The sequence below is a fragment of the Lampetra planeri genome, chromosome 18, assembly GCF_965212315.1.
Source record: "Lampetra planeri chromosome 18, kcLamPlan1.2.h2, whole genome shotgun sequence".
NCBI classification, from domain to species: Eukaryota; Metazoa; Chordata; class Hyperoartia; order Petromyzontiformes; family Petromyzontidae; genus Lampetra; species Lampetra planeri.
This window is the reverse complement of record NC_136124.1, coordinates 4,995,362-5,018,705: the sequence shown is the minus strand read 5'-3', so window position 1 is coordinate 5,018,705 and position 23,344 is coordinate 4,995,362. Positions and strand designations below refer to the sequence as shown.

Sequence of the window (23,344 nt, the reverse complement as noted above, 5' to 3'; positions counted from 1 at the left end):
AAACTTTGCTTTTGTGACCAGGACTTTACGTGAAGGAATGACACAAATGCACACGTTTTCTCATTGAAAATAGGTAAATTTCAAAATATCACTACCCAGCAGGGGCGGTTTCTTCATTAGGGCGATTGGGCGACGCACCACCAATGTCATTCAGCCACAGAGTCACGCTAGCCGTCACTGTGCCTCTGGATATAGTCCAATCAGCGTCATGCTACGTTCTGTGGAGTACCGCCTCTTTTTGGGCGATTTCCCTCCGGCTGAGAATCGCCCCGAGTGGCCCCATAGACTTACATTCAAAGATGTTTTTTTTCGAACGGGGGGCGCTGCAATGCATTCTCTATGGCTTCCGGGAGGGCTCGCCCTAACGTGCTTACGTCATCATACGTAAGCACGTTTCATCCAACAATATTACTTGTCGCCACCTAGTGGAATCTTTAATAAAATAAACTTGAGTGGTTTGTTTTAATAGTGAGTATAGAAACAAACAAGATGTATTGTAAGAGTCACTTTATTTTTCATTAATATTAAAGAAGTGAAGTTGCCTTTACATGCTTAAGCTGTTAATTTATCCATTGCATGGGTGGACCTTATCCTTATCAATCATCCAGACATTTGCCCCCCCTGAGAGATTTTGCAGGAGCCGCCACTGCTACCCAGGAAGAAAAAAATATTTGTTACAGTGTAATGAATCGTTTCTTCACACTCAAGTGAGTCAGAGCAGGCGACACGCCGCGGTTGTGTACATTATTTCAGAAATACATTATTTAAAAAAACATATATAGGAGAAAGATGGTAAGGGCTACAACACATTGCGAAAGGGGGGTCAGATAGTGCCGTTCTAAATAATAAAGTGCAAACATCAACGGGTGTAGCCACAATCAAGAAATTGAGATTGATCATCAAAATAAAGCATACGAACTATAAAGTGCTGTGTTTAAAAAAAGAAGTTACACAGAAATGACGCTCGCGCCTGCAACAAGAACACAAAATGACGTCACGCGCCTGCAACAATAACGCACACACAAAATGACGTCACGCGCCCACAACAATAACACACAAAAACTACGTCACGCGCCTGCAACAATAACACACACAAAAAGTATGTCACGCGCCTGCAACAATAACACACACAAAAAATTGACGTCACGCGCCTGCAACAATAACGCACACACACAAAAAATGACGTCACGCGCCCACAACAATAACACACAAAAAAACGACGTCACGCGCCTGCAACAATAACGCACACACACAAAAAAACGACGTCACGCGCCCGCAAACAAAGGACACACACAAACAACAATAGATGACGTCACGGCGCGCCTGTGAAATGACGTCACGGAGCCGGGTTCCGCGGCGTCGCGCGCGCGCGCAGGGCGGCCCCCCCCCCTCATCCCCCGCCATGTTGACAGAATCGCGGCCGCGAGCGGAGGAGCGGCTCCTCCTGCAGAATTAACTCCACGAGCCTCGTCGAATAACCAAAAAAATAACACGACAACAAATAAAATACAAAGATTAAAAGCCATTTGGAATTTGCAAGGGGAATTAAACGAGCGGCAACAGCGGCAGCAGCGGCGGCGGCGGCGGGACGACGAAGCTTGCGTGAGTGTCGGTAATGATTCACCCGCGATTAATAATTTACTTAATGACACGACGACGATTACGACATCCTTGCCCCCCACTAACCTCACCCGTCTTGTGTTCTAAGTGATGTGTTTTTATCGGTTTTTAGTCGACCGGGGACGATCGTGATATTTCTCTCCTCACGCCCGGTTTATTGTGATCATTAAATGTGACTAATAATTTTTATATTTTATCTTTACATTCCACACGGAGTAGGTTTGGTTGTTGTGTGATTAAATTAAACTGTGCCTTAATATACAGTATTTGTGTTTTAATGTTTGAATCGCTCCATCACCCCCGTCTAACGGGTAACCCACTGGGGGGAGGGGGGGGCAGCACTTCATCCTACTTGCTGCACTTCCCCCCCCCACAAAGACAAAGATCCCCCGTGTAGCCTTAACAGACTGTAGGGGCAAGTGCTGTCAGCGAGCACCTATGAAGGCCGGTACGGCACACGAGGCGGTGGGTGGCCAGCACCACGCCCGACCGCCTTTGTCTCCCCTGTGGCGATGTTTACAACACGGCACCGGGTATTAATTTGAGGCCGAGTCGACCTAGCGGAGGCCCAGGACCGGTTCAAATAATCGTCAACTGGTTGTTGGCCGTGAGCGGGAATCGAACTCGGGTCGCCGGGTTTGTTGCGCAGCGTAGCGCTAACCGCTGCACCACCGCTCCCTCTCTGATTACCCCCCCAAAAAAAATTAAGCCAACATGTCATACACTCCCACAGGACTTCAAATAACTATGCCACATAGAATGCGCCCCCCACTGCCATCTTTGCTGTCGAGGTCCCCCACTCTGGACACGTGTTCCCTCTTTAACTCAAGAGGTCATGTACTACTGCTGCAGCCCCCCCACCCACCCACCCACATATTTTTTCCACGAGACTTTTGCCCTCTTGTTTTAAGCGCGTAAACATATCGTATGTCCTTTAGCCTCTCATTGCACCATCCCGCAATGCTTGTGCTGCCCCCCTTAAAGCCAACAAGCCACGTGCTTCCGATCTTCCCATACCATTGCCTAGCCTTTAAGCCAGCAGGTCATACATATATCCTGCAAGCCCCTATCCCCTTCTTTACTTATCCCATTGGACCCAACACCCCCTATTTATTAATTCTACAGGACTCTCGCTCTGACCAATTGGAAACATCCCCTCCCACATCCCCTGACCTCTCCTGATGACATCTCCCTAACTGGATGGGTGACCTTAACTCACCCAGCTCCTCCCTCCCGGCCATTCTCACACACCAGATGGATGCACCCCCCCCCCCCCACACATAAACTCAATTTTTAGAATCTGAATCTTTATTTTAGACGAGAGGAATCCGATGAGCTATGAAGCTTGTTTTTACAGAAGTCCCTGTGTACATCACAACCCCCTACCAACCCCCAACTGGAGCATACTTTTCACCAACATAAATGCCACCCCCCAAAATATCTTATCTCCTGAATTACCTCTCCTACGTACAGTATTTATTTGACCCATGCAATGTCCCTTCCCTCGCCTGCGCCCACACACTGGACATTGTTTCTTAACTCCCGGACCTAACACGTGCCTCTTGCCCCCCATCATCTACAGTATTTTCACTTTGGGGATAATTTACACCCCCACCCCACTGCTGTACACTGTGTCCTATCCCTGATCACTGGCGTACTTGAATTGGCACTATAGACCTGTTCTTTTCGAATATGTGCAATAGCAGCGCGCAATAACCCCCTTGAATTTAAGTGCTGCTGACAGTGGATATTTGCCACTCGGAGCAGGGACATTGCAGTTTTGACTCAGCAGCAACACCGTCTGCCGATTCCACTTGTGAGTGAGTCAACAAAGCATTTATTTGTCGAGTTTACGTCGTGTCTCTTTACAAAGGTCATTGTGTTAAACTGAACCACTCGTCCGGTTTGTCGGCTGCTTCTGCCTCCCTTGTTTGTTTGAATATTTCCAGGCTGAGAACATGATGCCTTCTTGCTATCAAATACAATGTCAAATATCCTGCAGTAACGTATGTGCAGTCGTATGTAAGGTGAATTTTTTCTGCTCAACTTGATATAATGAGAGATCAAGAAATGCGCATTTCATGCATTGCCTGCAGTATTCCATGTTCAGAGCAATGTAAAGTGCATGGGCAGGATCATATCTTCCACAAATCCACGTAAAAAGAATATGAATATACTAAATACATAAGCGCTACCCTGAAAGAAAATAGTACGATGTAATGTCTGTAAATATATTTTAAGAGGCCATAGTTGCAGTAAAAATGTTGTTTACGTTTGTGTACACTATTTTCATGTCTTCATTAGTAACATGCCATTTTTGTGCCTTGATGTTAATTAGATGCTTTGGGGTTGCTAATTTGTGTCCAATAATTGCTAGGCTGTTGTCTGTGCCGATTTACGAACGTGTCATTATGCTCGTGCGCTGTACAACTGCATGACCGTCTGCCCTTCACAGGCCTCAAGCCTCTGATGTGGCTCGCTGGCCATGGCTTACTAAGAGCATGCTTCATTGACTTTTCCAGTGTCTTCAAGCATGTCAATTATGATTCTGAGAGGTGCACAAAAAATAGGTCATTGATCTGAATCTGTATTGAAGGTCACCGCACGAGTGGTTCTTACTGTAACAAGAAATAGTGCTCGGACACCCACAGACTTGCATTGCTCTATGGGCATCACAGCTTTATACGCGCCTTTTACTTGATAAGTTCGTTGTTTTTTTTCATGGTAAACACAGATGTAATGCATTTTCACACGAGTCTAAGATGAATGTTAAAATTTCATACATTCGACCACTACATTTTGTTGTGACAGACAGAGTAATTTTCTCAGAAGCTTTGTTTTTTATATTTTACATTCATCCCCTTTTAATCCTCATTGTGCTATAGGCATGACATGAGACAATAATTTCATTCGAATCTCTCAGAGCAGTGCGATCCTTCGTGTTCGAGAACAGCCCATAGAAGCAGATGCCACAGAACTATCGCTTGAGATGTCCAGGAAGCTGTGCTGTTTTGTTCTTTCTGTAATCAACACAAACGCGATGGAAAGCACGTGCTATCTATTTTGTGACATGCGACATTCCCCTCTCCCGTGCTTGTTCACCAGGTGCGGCTAGCGGGTGGCCATGTCTTCCATGGCGTGCCCCAAGTCGGATGCCCCAGAGCGGCTGTCGCAGGAGGAGATCCTGTCGAACACGCGCGTCGTGATGCAGGGGCTGGAGGCACTGCGCAATGAGCACCACTCAATCCTGGAGTCGCTCATCACCACGCTCAGCTGCCTCAACCGCGCCGACGAGGGCAGCCTGGTCAGCGAGAAGACCGGCATCATTCAGCACTCGCTCGACTCCATAGAGCTGGGCCTCAGCGAAGCTCAGGTGAGTCTCAGAACGGGACCGGGGAGGTGGTTACATTTGCCTAGCTGAAGCTGGCACGGATAAGATGCAGAATTACCGGCATGATGTGCGTTTTTTTTAGTAGCTGAGATCGATGCGGTTACAGTTTTCCAGTGTGAGGGCAAGTGGATAGTGTTTTCGTAAAAGAACCACACTGGCATGTTTTCTCTCCAGACAGAAATACAATTCTGTTTTACAATAGAGATCATAAAATAAATAATGGTCTTTTTTATACTCTTAGGTTTTTTCGGTAAAGTCACGTAAATACAGTAAATCTAGCTGTGACGGTCCCACCTGATGATGGAGACTTGTGTTGCCTCCGAAACGTCGTGATTTATTATTTTATTTCTATTATTACTTTTATTAATTTTAGTTTTTTACCTACGTGACTTTACCGAAAAAACCTAAGAGTATGAATCCTTGCAGTCACGAATGCTTCAAATCTGGTCTTTTTTATGTTTCAAGATAGTTCCAGGTTTGCATGGCATTACTTTTGTTGTGGCTGTGATGGCAGTGCGCACAGTTGCCTTCTCTTGAATGATGTCATAGGATCTTTAATGTCCCTGTTGGAGTAGACCGTTCACTTTGGTAACGCCCTTAAGCATCGTTGGATAGGAGTGGAAATTGCCAATGACGAGAAAAAAAACGACTTGGCATCGGTGTTGGGGGCATGAATCATGACCAGACGAACCATTTCCATCGCCTTCTGTATAATCGCTCTTGACATTGCCACATGTCAAGGTGGTTATGTTTTCACCGATGTCTGACAGCCTTGCTGTCATTGTCAAAAGATATCCCACCTTTTAATCAGTGGGATAATGACCCATCATCATGCAATTTCTGTGTAGATGTAAAAAAATAAGGCAATAAAAACTCCTGTTTGAATATTGGTTAAATTTTTCTGCAAATTTGTCTTGGCACCATTTTTGTCATTCTTCTGCTCCTAGTTGTTTGGGTATAATTCTATTGTTTGTATAAATGCATTGTGCATCTTTGATGTGCATGTATCTGGTTTTGCTTCTGCATTTAAATAGCCATGCCAAAGAGCCTTGCTTAAGCTTTTGTTTGCATGGATACAGAGGGAGTGTGTTGCTAGGTGTGAGATCACCATAGTGATAACTGACTAGGCTGCAGTACAGTAAAGCCCTATCTCGAAAAGAAATTGCTCACAACGACATTTTCTTTTCACTGCCATTCTTGTTTAGATGCTGCACATGCATTTATCGTTTGAATGAATAAACCATCCACCAAGTTGGTATAGCTATGATTTTTATAATAAAAAATTATATTTATGGATATTATACATAAGCATTGGTTTTCTAATCTAATGTTATAAAAAAAAATTGTATCATTGTACAATTGTAGGGAGCCTAATGTATGATTTTTACAAGTATTTAGGTATGACCACACCGTGGTAGCACGAGACGTTTTCATGAAAAGTCTGGTTTTCCTTTTAATGCAGACAATTACAATTTATCTCAGTAAGTTTAAACTTCAAAGAAATTGCCACATGCTTGAGATGAAGACTAGTTGAACAAGAATTATGATGCGTATCCCTGGCAACGTGATTGAAAGCTTTAATTATTTACATAATATGTTCCCGATTTTCAGATTCAGAAAAAAAATTCGGGCCTAGATAAATTTCGGATGCTCCCGAAATGGTTTTCTTTTGACTGATTCAGGAAGTAAATTTTGTTTTTATTAATTCACAGGAGATAATATTTTCCATGTATTTAACAGGAATTGATGTGAGGTACACCCTTTTCTTGCCACAAGTGATGGCACTTGGCATTGGATTACATTACTTTGTAATGTAAATGCTCCGGAAATCCTGAAAAACATCTGACAATTTCCTTAAGCCAGAAAATATGAAAGTGTTGAAATATTAAACCCCATCCCTCATTAAAATTATGTATCACTCACATTTGCATCTTTACAGTGGAGTAAGTTTGAAAGTGCAAAGAAAGTGGTTCTAAAACAATTTTCCCTAATCCCTAAGGGAGAAAAAATGGATGGAATGCCTGCCCTACTTTAGACGGACATCCAACCGCAAACACTTTGACAGGCTTGCTGTCAAATCCGATTATGTTTTCACTTGTGAATCATTTTATTCTTCAGCTTCACTGCCGTATGAAGGTTCTGGATTTGCAAATTTTGCTTCATAAGTGGCCCCCTCTCAGAACACAATGCATGCCTTGTTGTCGCCATTAACATCTCCTTGAACTGGTCACAACTCCCGGCCGCATGACTTCCAACATGCAGCGCTTACGTCAGCAGGGACTCATGACACACAAAAGATGATTGCCCTTGTTTAAATTAAAATGTTTAGGTCTGAAAAAGCCCACGGAGTATGTTGGCAATTCCGGAATGCGTCTGCCCATACCATGTCCCCCCTCTGTACCCGCCGGCTGGCTCTCACCCCCTTGCGTGGCGTGGCGCAGGTGATAGTGGCGCTGGCGTCGCACCTGGGATCAGTGGAGGCGGAGAAGCAGAAGCTGCGCGCTCAGGTGCGGCGACTGTGCCAGGAGAACGCGTGGCTGCGCGAGGAGCTGGCAACGGCACAGCAGCGGCTGCAGCGCAGTGAGCAGAGCGTGGCGCAGCTTGAGGAGGAGAACCGGCACCTGCAGTTCATGGGGCAACTGCGCAAGTACGACGACGAGGCCTCGCCCCCCGTGAGTTTCCTTCCGCTGCAGTGTTTTATTTCGTCAGATTTTCTTTTTGCATTTAAGTCATCGTTATAGTTCATTCCGTTTTGCCAAATTAGCCCAATTGTAATATTAGCATATCAATGAATTAAATCATAGTTCTCGCACTCGTAAAAATCGATTTTCATCGGTACGTTGTTACGAGACTGCCGTTTAACTTGGGCTCGTAGAAAACAACCATAACAAAAGCACCATAATCTATGGCACTGTTGTGTGAATTTTTTTTGTTCTGAAACATACCGCTACCGCTAATTGGAATTGGTTTTATGGCTCATAAGCACAGTAATGCGAAATCTAATTGACACGGCACAACCGTGTCTGGGAGAAAAGTGGAAAGATAGATTTGGGTGGGCGGCGAGGGTGAGGGCTACCTCTTTGTTTTAGCGCAATTTTTCAGAGCAGCAGTATTTAGCACTTTCGTACCATTTTTTTTGTATAACCTTTTATATAGGCATGTTTAATACATCGATATTGAACAACAACTTTGGTAGTGCCAAAGGCAATCTCAGAGGCAAAGGCTGCATTGATTGTGTTTAATTTGGCAGTAAGACATGGGAGGTCACAAGTTGGCACTGCATTGTTGTTGCCTAGGTGCGTAGTGTTAATTGCTATTTTTTTGTTGGGCCTGAGGGTTAACTTTTGTACAAGTCTCTAAATGTGGTGATATCAAAGCTCTGTTTGAAGACATTCTATGTTGTTACTAGATTCAAAGCTTTCGTGACTGCAGGAATTACTCTTTGGTTCTTTTGGTAAAGTCACGTATAAATAAATTAAATAATAATAGAATACGACGTTTCGATTGCAACACAAGCAATCGTCATCAAGTACGAATGAATGAGAAAACAAACCTAGTAAACTTAGAAATATGATGCAATACAACACAGAGAGCCGGCTAACATAAGTCAACACCCTGCCCGGTTGATTCCGTTCTTCCAGGTTGGGTGTTGACATTTTAATTGCCCGTGTTGCTCGTTACGATGTTTCAGATCAATTTAAACGCAAAACATGCACGCTTAAATACACCTGAAGTCTAATTTTGTATTTTTTAAATTTCTCCTATCTGAACTGTTTGATGTGACTGCTCCTCTTTGAAAATGGATTACCAGCGAGTGAATTGTATAATTGGAGTGTGTGGGTATACAGTTTAGGTGCCACGGGGGTTCACAGCTGATTGATCTTTACAGGAGGAGAAGGATGGAGAGTCCTCCAAGGAGCCCCTTGATGACCTGTTCCCAAACGACGAGGATGAGCAAAGCTCCAGCAGTGAGTGTTGGCGCGTCCTTGCAAACACAGGATGCTCTCAACCGCAGCCGGTCAAAGTCTCTCATCTTGCCTTTTTAAGCTCTCATTTATTTTAGAAATATCAGACAGATCTTTTGGTTGTTTGAAGTTGGTTTGTTGTGTGAACATTTTTTTATTATTGAAAATGTGTCTTCCTAAAATTGGCTTCCATGTTAATGATCTGCTTTCAAGGCTTCTCTTTGCTATCTCCCTTTGTAGTTTATATAATGACTACACGGTACAGTGTATGATGTGGAAGTCACAGCAAGTGGAAGCCTTCTGCCTTCTCGGAATTGTAAATAACTCGTATCACACTACAGTCTTTCTTGCAGTGCAAGTAGCCTTTTAGGTTAAGTGCTTTGTGCTGCAACTTTTATACTATTATTTGGGCATTGCTGACCACGGAAAAAATGTGCAAATAACAAGCTCTTATTGTGGCTTATACGCCACGTTTCTTTTAAAATTATCCCAGTGTTCTAACATTCCAGCTTCACATGCTTACATTTTTGTTAAGATCTCTCTTGGCAGTTTTAACTGTTCACAGACGTAACCGTTTACAGCCGGTAACAGCTATGCTAGGCAGCGGCCTTGGAATGTGCCAAGTGTAACACGTGAATCTAAAGTGTCACATTGTGTTTATCACGCTCTTTTGTTTCCCTTCTGTTGTTGAGCGTGAGACTCGCGAGGGCTCTGCTCCTCTTCCTTACGGGGTGTACAATAAATCACCCAATGCCGCCGAGGGATTGCAGTCTCTCCCATTCCAGACAACTTCTCCATTATTTGTGCTGCCCACAATTGTAGGCAGCATAAAATCGCTATTGTATGTGTGCACCTGATGTGTGAGCATTTGTGCTGTTGCCACTTGTCGTTTGAACTGTGTGGCCAGGTGTGTGTGTGTCTCTATGCTCCATTGTTATCAGTGGTATTGGGTTTTGTTTCTTAGTCTATATTGTATACTTGTTTAGTTTCATATTTGTATGGTAGTTCTTCGTGTTATATTGCAGTATTTTGTGTGTTTTATATCACGTTACATTTGGCTGTTTTGTACAGAGACAGGTAATGTTTTGCCAGACTAGGATCCCAGGGAAAAACGTTTGAAGGGATGCCTTGAGCTCTACTACTTAGGAATAGGTAGGCTCTCCTGGTAGGGATATCAATGTTATATCAATCAAATTAAGTGAAGACCCAGCAGCTTATGGTCAGCACATGTATTGCTTCACCAATGGTACTACGGGATGTCCAAGTGAAAATAGCATAGGTTTCTATCTAAAATCTTACTTGGTCGTCTGCAATGTGTGCATTAAATAATGTCCGAAGCAAAGCTGAATAGCTTGGCAATGAATAAGTAATAAGGTTGAACAATTGCATGCAACCGGAATGCCAATGTATTTAGTATGTTAAGTCGATGCAAGACCTTTTTCGTATTTCCTTAAAATCACCTTTTTGGATATTTTATTTGCTCCATAGCCATTTCAGAAGGCGTTAATTTAAATGCATGTTTCCATTTTCCCCACAGTACTTTGAATCATTATTTGATGCACAGTTTCCTAAAATGTAAAATGGCTTGCCAAACAGCTAAAATGGTTCATTCCAATTATACATTCATCCATTGTATCTTGACAATTTACTCACCCGCCAGCAAATAGCCAATATAAATAGCACATTTATTCAACTAGATTTTATATATATTTCCCGCATTTGTCTTCCCGCAGAAGTGATCCTCACATCATGAAGATGTAGAGCCTTTAATTTGGCACATTCCATTAAAGCAAGGGTGGGGAAAATACAACTGATCGGCCTTGTGTGACCTGCGACTTCATTTCATTCAGCATGCCACTTCAATTCAGCTTCCAATCAGGATTTATCTTATCCAATGCAAGCATCTGAGCTACACCATTCGGGTACGAGAGGGGGGATATTTTCTACCTAGCAACAGTGCTTCTAATTTTAGCGCACTTAGCTACTTTTGTCAATACAAGGGCCTCTTGCCGTGACAGAAGTGACTATTGTGTGTTTTATTGTTGTTTTTATCCTGCAGTATTCCACTGCTGGGCAAAGATCTCCATGTTTTCCATCCTTTTCTTAGTTGTTCTGGAGTATCTAGCAGTGACCTCCAAACTCCTTTATGGTTTCATCTCGCCATCAATGCATCCGTCTTCCCCCATGCCTTCTATTGGTATCTGTCGTAAATTTTGTCCAGCTGTCTGTTTTGTTACGTGACCTGCGACATGCAAATTCCATCTCTCTGTAAAGGCAAAGCTTCCACCACCCCAAAATGAAAGGGTGACAGAAAGAGGCAAAAAAGCAATCCATCCGGCACTGCCCACCAGTGACACGTGCATCCCCCGGTTTCTGTGCTTCCACCACAGTGACCCAGTCTCGAGGCATATCGGGCGCGGCGGCGGCGCAGCAGGGCGGCTACGAGATCCCCGCGCGGCTGCGCACGCTGCACAACCTGGTGATCCAGTACGCGTCGCAGGGCCGCTACGAGGTGGCCGTGCCGCTCTGCAAGCAAGCGCTCGAGGACCTGGAGAAGACGAGCGGCCACGACCACCCGGACGTGGCCACCATGCTCAACATCCTGGCGCTCGTCTACAGGTGGCTGTGCTGTGTCCTCGGCACTTGTTTTAATAATAATAATAATGCAATTTATAACGCGCGCAAATTTGCGGACGTAACGGCCGCAACTCAGAGGCGCGGAGCCAAGCTCATTTAATTTTCTTATTTTCCGTGCGGCGTGGCTTAGATGCTCGATCATGTGCAGTGCTTGCCATATTCATACTTTAAAATAGATTTTTCTGGGTTTTTCCAGTAACATTGAGCACAAAGTCAGTATGCACAGATAAGCACTCGGCAACACATTTAAAATGTGTTTTGACAACGCAAAATATGCACGGGTTAGACTTAAAGTTAACTAACGTGTGGATTCAGGGTGAATAGCGTGGCTAGTGATCATGAAAAATTATTGATAGCTGTGGAATATAATGGATCCGAGTAGATTTCAAGTGAAGATTTGGAGCAAAGAAATCTACAACCCTGCAGGTGCATTATTACATTTCAGGATTATGAGCGATGGCTTGAGGTATTCTTCTAGCAATGGATTGCCCATGGCTAATGATTGTGATGACGATGAGTTTATCTTTTTTTTTGTCAATTGTGTGTCCATTTGTATAGGGATCAGAACAAGTATAAGGAGGCAGGGAACCTCCTCAACGATGCCCTGGCCATCCGAGAGAAAACCCTGGGCAGAGATCATCCAGCCGTGAGTTGCTTCATGCTACAACAGTCACTCGATTACTCGAGGGGCATGCACAACACGGAGCAAGATCACAGCTAAAGAATCTTATCTACCCTCTTAAAAAAAGTCAAGACATTGCTTGATAAGAAAGGTGTTTAATTGAGGGGCATGGTAATTGAATTGGTATTTTTTATTCAACAATATTTTACATGATGTCTGACCAGCTGGCGGCAGTGGTCAGAGCCCCCGTGTCTCACCGATCAAAGGGCAGAGTTCAAAATCTGGTACGGGCCTTTTGTGCCTCCTGAGCCTCGGTAAAATGAGCACCACTTCGATACGCATCAAGAGTGGTTGTCCTGTGGATAGTGACCCCCGTCGTGGAAATTTTGAATTACCACCACTGTATCAGGGCTGTTAAATGGAGATCAGAATCAGAATATGTATTTTCCTGGTGGAATCCGATGAGCTATCAAGCTCTTGTTCACAGATGTCCAGTAGAGATGAACGCAATGCCATGCTTGGGGTGGAACTTATTTTTTTAATGAAAATGCATGAAATGCATGCATTCTCTTGTATTTGTTTTGCTTCAGGTGGCAGCCACACTCAACAACTTGGCAGTGCTGTATGGCAAGCGTGGCAAGTACAAGGAGGCGGAGCCCTTGTGCAAGCGTGCGTTGGAGATTCGCGAGAAGGTAAAGGCACTGGTGCATGGCCCACCTACTAGTCTGCCCCGTGGAATCGCTGCCATGCCTTGCGGGAGTTAGCAGACGCTCTTGATAAGAGAGCATTGTAAAGGATGCCATTCACACGGTTGTGAAAATATGTAGTGTTAAACAGATTAATGCAAAGCAGTAAGCTGAGCATTCAAGGGCAAATACTGTGTTTGTGAACTGTTATTGGTTTTAAAAATATTTTTATATATGCGGAGTACATTGGTAAATATACAAAGCTCTACTTTTAAATGTCTGTTATCCCCCTGAAGGTAAATATTTCTGATTGAGGCAAAGAGTCCCACAGTAATATAACAGATTCATGAAAAACATTTCCTGAATGGCAGTCAGCCAAAATGATGACGTCTTCGTTGTCTCAGTTACAGCACAAAAAAAATACTTGTTATTTATATCAACCTAAATTTCGATTTAAAGCTTTCGTGACTGCAGGGATTCATCTTCTTGGTTCTTTCGGTAAAGTCACGTAGAAGGGAAGTAATAAAATAATAAAAATAAAACATAATAAAATAAAATAATTCTCACGAATTTTATTTTATTATATATCAACCTATTTACGTATAATTTTGCTGAAGCACCAACTTCATGTCATCTGTTATACGGGTTGATATCCTAGATACATTTATTAAAAGCCCCAAATGGATTCCTAATGGTCAGCATAATGATGTATAATCACTACAGCATTCGTTAAACCGGTTAATATGACTCCATTCCAGACAGTTATAAACCGATTCATTTTTGAGCCGTCAACCACACACTGGTACCCGCATATATTATTTCATAAATAAACGGTTTACATTTGAAATTGTGCCCGACATTGGCTCTGTTTGTGATGGACTTGCTGCCGTGACAGGTGCTGGGAAAGGACCACCCAGACGTTGCCAAGCAGCTAAACAACCTGGCACTGCTGTGCCAGAACCAGGGCAAGTACGAGGAGGTGGAGACCTACTACCGGCGGGCTCTCGACATATACCTGCTGCAGCTCGGCACCGATGATCCCAACGTCGCCAAGACCAAGAACAATCTGGTCTCAAGCCGCCCACATGCTCATTAGCACTCTCCCGTGTGTGTTTTGATTGTGCCCCATGTGGTTGTTGGTTGTGCCGCGTGTTGTTGTTTGTGTCGCGTGTTGATGGTTGTGCCGCATTTTGGTGATTGTGACGTATGTTGTTAGTTGTGCCACGTGTTCTTGCTCCATATACTGGGAACTTGTGCAGGAGATGAATTGAGGTGCTCACTTTTTCCCTTGATTTTAGTGTTGCCCTCTAATGCTATATAATTATAATTAATGCTACATGATTATATAGCACTAACGGTTAGTACCCGGCACGAGCGACAGAGGGAGAGGGAGTGAACAGCTCATTTAATTTCTTGTAGAAGCTTCCAGACCTTGGGACAAAACATCGGGCATCATGACGAACAACACACAGTATCTACCTTAAAAATGCCACTCCATATGTATTATTAGGATGATTTACCATTTTTGAACTGAGGTTGGCTCGTCGGTAGAAACCTCCCTCTTGTGTGATGATGTTGCCAGTGTCCTTTAGTGCATTGTCCATTGTTTGTGTTACCAGGCGTCGTGCTACCTGAAGCAGGGAAAGTACAAGGATGCCGAGGCCCTGTACAAAGAAATCCTCACGCGGGCACATGAGCGGGAGTTCGGCTCTGTCGATGGTAATTTCCTTTTACCGAGTGCTTCAACGTACCATTGGAACCTCATTTGGCAGTAAAAAATATGATAATTGGTTTTTTACCCTTCTATCTGGCAACAAAACTGACACCTTTTTTACAAGGAGGCATGTTTGCATAGACCACAATACCTGCAGTCATAATGCAAACAAAAAATATAACTCTGATAATGTGCACTGTCCTTGAAGTTGATTGGTCCACACCTGAGACAGCTTTCCTTAGAGCCTAGTCTCACATGGTGTTGGACCAACCCATGTGAGACTAGGCCAACCCATGTGAGACTAGGCTCTAAGGAAAGCTGTCTTGGGTGTGGACCAATCAACTTCAAGGACAGTGCACATTATCAGTTATATTTTTTGTTTGCATTATGACTGCAGGTTTTGTGGTCTATGCAAACATGACTCCTTGTAAAAAGGTGTCAGTTGTGTTGCCAGATAGAAGGGTAAAAAAACAATTATCATGCTTCAACGTAGTAATGTCCCACAACGTTGTTTATATATCGGTAATAATACTGCTTTTAAAATGTTGTTGTTTCTATCGTTAAAACCATCCTGAAAAGATGTATGCAGTTTTATGGCCATTCCTCGAGGTGTTAACTTTATAGATTCTGTCTTGAATATTTTTTTTACTTAGGTATTCCCAGTGTAACTGCTATGATACATCTTATTTGATTCACCAGCCGTTTTGCGTCGACTTGTTTTTGTGGAATCATTTGTAATGCTATTAAAGTCAACGATTGTTTTTTTACTCTCTTGTAAGTCACATCATGGTAAGATAGACTGTACTTTTACTCACGTGCTTTTAGAAGTTCCACACCGAGACCTATCAGGAGTAAAAAAAACCCACGGTATACTTCACCACACTGATCGGTGCGGCTTGGTGAAGAGGTTAAGGCAGAACCAGTTCTGATATCACTTGCCACTGATGTTGGCCGTGGCCTTCAATCGTACTTGGCTTTCTCGTTCATATCTTAATTTTAGAACTTTCGTGACTGCAGGAATTATTATTTGGTTCTTTCGGTTAAGTCACGTCTAAAGATAAAATAATAAATTAAATTAAATAATAGAATACGACGTTTCGATTGCAACACAAGCAATCATCATCACGTATAATGAAATAGCGACATAAAATCTAACCAGAAAACTATAAACAGACATATTAGCAGACAGATATCTTGGTGATATCTGTCTGCTAATATGTCTGTTTATATGTCTGTTTATAGTTTTCTGGTTAGATTTTATGTCGCTATTTCATTATACCTGATGATGATTGCTTGTGTTGCAATCGAAACGTCGTATTCTATTATTTAATTTAATTTATTATTTTATCTTTAGACGTGACTTAACCGAAAGAAACAAATAATAATTTCTCGTTCATAGTGAAGTAAGATATGCATTACGCTTTTAGTTACGCGTTATATAAACGGATGATTGATGTTGATTGTTTTTTTTTACGTAATATTAAGCTTGTGTTGCAGGTGAAAACAAACCTATATGGGTCCACGCTGAGGAACGTGAACAGAGCAAGGTGAGCTTAGCCTTCATATACATAATGCAACGTTTGGTAGTCGTGGCATTGTTAAGGAAGCGTGATCCTACATCATTCACGAGTGATGTATTTCGTCGGCAGGGCAAACAGAAGGAGGCACTCCCTTGTGGGGAGTACGGTGGCTGGTACAAGTCTGGAAAGATAGACAGGTAAATCTCTAATTGCCTTTATCCGTCATGCATTAAATGTGCGCTCACGGCTGAGTTCTCAACACATTGCCAAATGTGATGGAACGGCAGTTGAGCATTTTTCAATTTAGACCTAACCTAATTGTTTTTCTTTTATTTAAAAAATTACTTTTCTCAAGGTATCACTTTTTGTGCATTCATTAAATTTCCCTCTGAATTTCTTAAAGAGTATAAATGAGTATGAGGAACTACTAATGAGTATGAGTAGACATTAAAAACACTGATGTAAAGTAAAACTAAAGTTTTTTTTGATGATGACTCATTGGTAACGGGTTGTTAACACAATTGCTCTTAAACGAGACTCAGGAGGACTCAAAAGTTTTTGGAAATTGCAGGCGAGATTATGGTCCGTGACATCTTTAAGTTTTCACAGCTGATCATAATCCAAATGCGGTTTTATGGGTTGGGTCTACGCGTCATCTCTTCTCTCAAGCTATCGCCACCCGCTGCTACGGGCACCTTCAGGAGTTCAATCGCTGAAGTGTGGGAAACCACACTTGGGATGTGCGACACGTGCGTGTGTGTGTGCATGTGTGTAGTGTAGCAGTTAGCGCATTGCGCAACAAAAGTGACAACCCAGGTTCGATTCCCGCTCACGGCTAACACCAGTGACGATTATTTGAACCGGCCCTGGGCCTCCCCGAGGTTGACTCAGCTTGAAATGAGTACCTGGTGCGATGTATTAACATCGCTACTGGGGAGACAAAGGCGGCCGGGCGTGGTGCTGGCCACCCACCCCCTCGCATGACCTGCTTGCCTTCATAGGTGCTTGCTAACGGCACTTGCCGCAACAGTCTATAACAGGCTATACGGGGGGGGGGGGGGGTCTTTGTCTTTGGCATGTGTCATCATGCTAACAAAACCCAACGTAACTGGTATTGGTGAAAATCTCAATGCTGAAATAAATTACCATTGGGATTACACACAACAGCAACATCGCCACCCTGTTGCGAAAACTTGGCAGGACCCTCCTCTAAAAGAGTCTGGAGAACCCAGCAAGGCCTTCTTGAGTAAAACGGTGCTCGCAATAATGTCTCGGTTGCAGCTACACAGTGACCAACACTCTGAAGAACCTCAGCGCTCTTTACCGGCGGCAGGGCAAGTTCGAAGCGGCAGAGACGCTTGAGGAATGTGCCTCGCGTTCCCGCAAAAAGGTAAGAGTGGGACAGCTTTAAGGTCGCCAAACACTGTTTAAAGTGAACCAGAGGGAGATCACCTGTTAAGGGGGTATCCCATTTGTAGTGTGGTGCTTTGTGCTGTATTAGTTAAGAGTCTGCACAAGCAATATATCATTTACATGATGGGAGGGGTGGAAGTAATAGCATTTAGGTTAGAACAATGTTTCCTGTAATGATCAATTATTGGTTTACTAATTTAAAACTTAAATTGGGTGACAAAACTCATACGAAGAGGTATATGCCACAATGCTATTTTATATTTCTAAAAAGCCAACATGGCAATGGTAATTTTTGTAAAAAAAAAAAATGCAGTACAATGGCGCATGTCCGAATTACTGGGTGACTGAGGAAAAGGCAGATATGTGAATAGCTCACATATGAGTTAACTTCTGCAGAAAATTACGGTTACACCACACACAAATACTGCACTTGGGTGGAGGAAGTTAATTGACAAGGGCGGCGGCTATGTGACCGTTGGATATGCGGTGGTGCTGCATTGTCAATGGCGGTTAATAAACGTGCACAAGCTCGCTCGACCATCTGCTGGCATGGTCCCTCTGCCATGCAGGGTGTGCACCAGCCCAGGGTGTCGGACGTGCTCTACGACAACGAGGTGTATGAAAAGCGCCGTGGCCAGAATGGCACGAGCTTCAGTGAGTCGGGGAAGGTGGACGGAGACGCAGAGGCCAAGCGGGACCCAGGAAAAGTCCCGGAGTGCAACGGGGTATGTATGTACATGTATGTTGAATGTCTTGTTCGCAACGTACGTAGCCAACCGTGCTAATCGGAGGTGCGGGGGAAGAACTAAACACAAAAATAAGTTAAGAAACTAGTTTTCAATATAGATTTAAAAGTCCATAGCTCCAGTGGCTTCCTAATACCGGAAGGAAGAGCGTTCCAGACGGCCACAGAAGCGCATCTGAAAAACGCGTGATGCGGTGACCATCTTTCTTCAATGGCTTTCCAAAAAAAAAAGTGCATGAACACCAATTGGGAAGCTTCTGTCATGCTTAGATATAGCCTGGGGCCATTGTGTATAGAGACACGAATTCAATTAAAATGTCGTGTGATAAGGTTTCTATTCGTTCAGATTGTGGCTCTGGTATATTTAGATATATTAACATGTGTAATGAAATCCTAATTGAACTCGTGGAGTCTTTCCCCCCCCCCCCCCCCAATAACCTTTAAGGTTCTTAGTTCCCAGACTCAACACTTCAGGCGATGCAAACTCGCAGCCGTTAAGAGCTGGAGCCATTAAATTTTAATTCGGAAATGTTAACCTGACGAAAGTATAGAGACAATAAATATACAAACTGCAATACGTTTAAAATACGTGAACGTCGTGTACAGGAGGGAGGCGGTGGGCTCAAGAGGAGTGGCTCCTTCAGCCGTCTCCGTGCCTCCATTCGGCGCAGCAGCGAGAAGCTGGTCATGAAGCTCAAGGGCAGCAGCAGCAACAAGGAAGCCGACAGCAAGAACCCTGGGTTGGACATCGCATCCACCAACTCGCCAATGTTATATATTAGTTAACTTTCAAGAATTAAGGAGTGTTCTGAAAACGTTATAAGCTGCAGAATCTCATATTCTTAGGTTTTTTCGGTAAAGTCACGTAGGTAAAAAATTTTAATTAATAAAAATAAAATAAAAATCACGACGTTTCGGAGGCAAACGTCGTGATTTTTTATTTTATTTTACTTTTATTAATTTAATTTTTTTACCTACGTGACTTTACCGAAAAAAACCTAAGAATATGAATCCTTGCAGTCACGAAAGCTTCAAATATAGAACTGCAGAATCTCCTTGTATGTATGGGGCGCTGCTGTGGCAAGATGTTAACTACCTTGCCCGGTATATACAGGCCGTGGGCTCGATCCCGACACCCGACGCCTGTATATATGGAGTTTGCATGTCTCTCTCCCCGTGGTTGCGTGGATTTTCCTCCGAGTCCTCCTGCTTTACCCTCCACGTTTAGAAACGTGCGTTTTAGAGTATTTGGCTGCTATAAATTTCCACGTGATAAGCCACTTCGTTGAGCTTTCATTTGTGACCAGGTTGCTTCTGAAAAAGCTATATAGCTCAGTGGGCTTTACCTCGTAAAATAAAACAAATAGTTGAATAGTTTTAGTTTAGTATGTATGTTGAAATTCTTTCACACCATACACAGTAGGAGGATCAATCTTCTGCAATTCACATATTCAAATGGGGGCAATAAACTGATTTAAAGAACTACAAACCCATTAGCCTCTTGGCTTACATTCATAGTTTTTTGGAGATCAGTGGGAAAACATTTAGATCACTGCCAAGCAACCATGGAAGGCTTGGAGAAATGCTTCTCAACCATTGGTAGCAAATGCTACTGAACAGGTTGTGTAAAAGACTAAATTAATTTCAATCACCATTGTGCCCAGCGTTTGCTTACATGGATTGTAAAGTCTTCCAATGAGCTAGCGTGTATTATCTTTAAATGGTTGATGTTTTTATAAGACATGCACGTAACTTCTCCTTTTACTGGGGGGAAGGGTACATTTGTACAGCCCCCTGCCAATCCCCTGCTGGTTGTATGTTTTAACTTGTTTCTCACTGTACGTAGCCAACCCCGCTAATCAGAGGTGTGTGGTAGAAGGCCTCTGTCATGTCAGCAATTATGTGGGATATTGACCCTAGTTTACCACGCAGGTCAATGTGGATTGGCCAAAGAGGTGTGCGGGAAACCCAGGACTGATTCAGATCAGTGACCATTATTATCCGTAGCCAGGAATAATACTCAGGTTGTCGGGTCCACAGTTGCGTGAGCCACCGAGCCATTGCTGTACCCCCGTGTTTTAATACCATGTCCACGTGGGGTTTTTTTTTATTGCAGCATGAAACGTGCCAGTTCTCTGAGCACGCTCAACGTTGGTCCCAAAGCCGAGGATGACGCCTACCAAGTAAGGCCAGCCCTGTCTCTTCTCTCTTAAGACACCCTTTTTTGTAGCCATCTGTTCTGGACACCCTTGCCCCTTACCTAATCTTCCGTAGTCCTTCGTGACCCTAATCAGTCTTGCACACCACTTGCTTTTGTGAAGCCTTATGTCGACATTTGTCACTTGCCTAAAAATACTGTGGAGTTTAAAATAGTCTGGTTTGAGGTCGGTGTTAAGAAGTGATTCTTGTGTTGTGATCCTTGTCCCCCCCCACACCTCTCACCCTCTTCCTGGTGCTCTGCAGAAGTCACTGAACAAAACCCAGGGTCTGAGCGCAAGCCACTCGGACTTGGCCCGGCGGGGTTCCATTGAGAGCACCAGCTAGGAATGTCAGAGCAAACATTAATGTACACACCAACCATTCTCCTCTTTACGATAGATCCATTCACACATCTACACAGCCTTCCATGCCTGTGCCAATTTCATTTGTCCTATATGTTCTACCCATATATTGATATAATCACCCATTGCCTGTGTTCCGTGATTTGATGGTTGACTGCCTGTAGAACAAACTTGGAAGCACAGTTTTGTTGGTGGAATTTTGAATTTGAAGTAACGGCAATCTACACAGTTACTTCATCAGCTTATTAGTTGGTTGCAATTTAGAGGTACAATATCAGCATTAAATGAAGGAGTAATGTGCGTCTACAAGCCCTTGAGCCTGATCGTTAAGATTGCTCATTTTCATTGAATCGTTCATTTAAAAATGTTGTCTTAATTTTTTTTTTACAATCCCTGTGTAGCGAGAAAACCCACACTCTATACTCAGGATTCAGAGAAAAGTACAAATATATTTGAGATATATCCTGATATAAATGTATATGTCTCATAAAAATAAGTTTATGGTTGCCAATTCGCAAATGGTCACCTTTTGCAAGACGAGACAGAACCATGTTGGGCTCACTATAAATGAGCAAACAGTGGTCATGCACAATTGAGATCGCAGAACAAAAGTGTGTGATATCTGTCGGGAGTCGGACACAGCTGGAATTTGCAGCCGAGTATGTAACACCTAGGAGAGCTGTTGAAGTGGAACAGAATCAAAACGATGAAATAGAGGCAGACTTGGACGACGTGTGGAGTGCTTTCTGAAAACTGAACTTGATCATGAAAAGCAACGTACCGATGTGCCTAAAGTCGAATGTTTTATGCAGTGTGATATTACCTGCTAAGACGTGTATCAGAAACATGGACATTAACAAAGAAAATGGAACCAACTGAAAAGTGTGCACAGCATGTCGAGGTGCTTGCTTGTAATTACATTGAGAAACACACGGAATATGTATCGGTTAAAGATAACATGCCGACTGTTACGAAAAAAAGTGGGCTTGATAAGGACGTCGCTAGGAGGGATGATGGCCAAGAATGTTTATGGAGGGGCAGTCAAGGGATGGAAAAAGTCTTAGAGAACATCCATCGCGTAAATGGAGCAATAACATTGTCTCGTGCGCTGGGTGGATTATTACATCACAGAATAGTGAGAGAAAGCGATGACTTGGTGAGGACCTCGTCCAGCAGTGGATTGATCATGGTTATTGCTGACATTTGGCTTTGCTCCATATAGAAGTGATTTGTAAACGGATCTGAAGGACTTGGCACAAAGAAGATTCATCTTTTTGTTTCGAAGGCCTTTAACCGGAAACACTTGACTAACAATCCCAGCTTCTCATAAATTATCATATCTTAGTCAATTGCAATGTAATAATTACATATAGAGGACCTACTAAGATCATATGAAAGGCAACTTGTGGTAGAATATAAAACGTGTATTGCTGTATATTTACTAGTACTGTACTTTGTAAGGCAAGCATTAGAGCATGCTAGAGTATGCATCATCTTTTCCCTCATTTTCTCAAAGAGAAGTGCTATGATTTTCTAGACTGTTTACAGTTTACCATTGTAAATAGAACGTACATGTTTAAATTATTGAATTTTGTAGATAGTTTAAAAAAAGTCGGGAGGCATATGAATAAAGAAATACAATTTGTTTAGCTTATTACAAGTAGGGCTCTTATTATTTACATTTCAAGTGGCTTTTTGCCAAAGTGAAAAATCACCGGAGGCAGGATTACATTTGCCAACCGATAGGTTTCGAGCCTTTGTCTCAACCCCAAATCCAACCCACCGAAGCTGTGTGATTGGATTGGCTTAAGTGCCTGCCAGTGGCCCAAGCTAAAGGTGCTGCCCCCTGGCTGCTGTCTGTGTGGACGAGGGCACGTTGCCCCCGCCCCCTCCCCTTGTGTTTGTCCCGCGTTCTTTGTCCCGTGTTTCAACGCTGAACATCCATCCAAGTGCGTTCTAGAATGTATCCGCTTTAAGACATGCAATGCAACATTTAAAAAAAAACCTGAAATCATTTTATCCTCAGCAGATATGAATGCGATTTCAGATTGTCTGTGGTTGAGCAATGCTTGCACTAAATATGTAAAAGGAAACCATTAGTTTCATTTATGAAGTACTTAAAAAGTCTGTATTTTGTCACCTATGACCTTAAGATTTTAGCCATTTGTTCCTTGTCTTTTGGATGCTATATAGGCGCATGTTATCTTGTGGTGCCAGCCAAGTTCTCTGTCTTGAACGTACCAGTTCCATTGTGTAAACTGATGTAGGTTTGTAGTTTTGAAAGCTTTGAGAGTTATATCGCTAGAACGTGGACCAGACATTTCCTTTGGTTACATTGAAGCAGTTGAGTTTAGATGGCGATATACAATTAAACGTTTCAAAAACATGTGTCCCTGTTTTTGCAAGTTATTTACACAAGTACTGTTATACATTTAAGTAAATAGCTTCAAGTTGGGAGCTTCTTAAGGAA

General features: G+C 43.0%; 1 protein-coding gene across 5 annotated transcripts; it reads left to right on the top strand.

The window, feature by feature from the left end:
- Window positions 1-1,381: 1,381 nt before the first annotated feature.
- LOC144723526 (kinesin light chain 1-like) lies at window positions 1,382-23,260 on the top strand. 5 transcript variants are annotated; one of them, XM_078602346.1, is made up of 16 exons: window positions 1,382-1,602; window positions 4,726-4,993; window positions 7,453-7,683; window positions 8,901-8,979; window positions 11,367-11,595; window positions 12,172-12,259; window positions 12,826-12,927; window positions 13,817-13,990; window positions 14,541-14,640; window positions 16,121-16,182; window positions 16,285-16,352; window positions 17,437-17,545; window positions 18,138-18,293; window positions 18,920-19,053; window positions 20,430-20,496; window positions 20,777-23,260. In XM_078602346.1, exons 2-16 carry the CDS (start codon window positions 4,745-4,747, stop codon window positions 20,855-20,857), a joined length of 1,929 nt encoding a protein of 642 aa, XP_078458472.1. In that variant the 5' UTR covers window positions 1,382-1,602; window positions 4,726-4,744; the 3' UTR covers window positions 20,858-23,260. The 5 variants fall into 5 exon arrangements, with proteins under 5 accessions (XP_078458472.1, XP_078458475.1, XP_078458471.1 ...); XM_078602349.1 differs by having other exon boundaries at window positions 1,382-1,612; window positions 16,133-16,182; XM_078602345.1 differs by having other exon boundaries at window positions 1,382-1,612.
- Window positions 23,261-23,344: the final 84 nt, after the last annotated feature.

Bases quoted from the DNA above. Each gene is read 5' to 3' on its own strand.
- LOC144723526 (XM_078602346.1), top strand. From the start codon at position 4,745: ATGTCTTCCATGGCGTGCCCCAAGTCGGATGCCCCAGAGCGGCTGTCG. The intron at 4,994-7,452 runs GTGAGTCTCAGA...GGCGTGGCGCAG, and splicing joins TGGGCCTCAGCGAAGCTCAG to GTGATAGTGGCGCTGGCGTC. The intron at 16,353-17,436 runs GTAAATCTCTAA...TCTCGGTTGCAG, and splicing joins AAGTCTGGAAAGATAGACAG to CTACACAGTGACCAACACTC.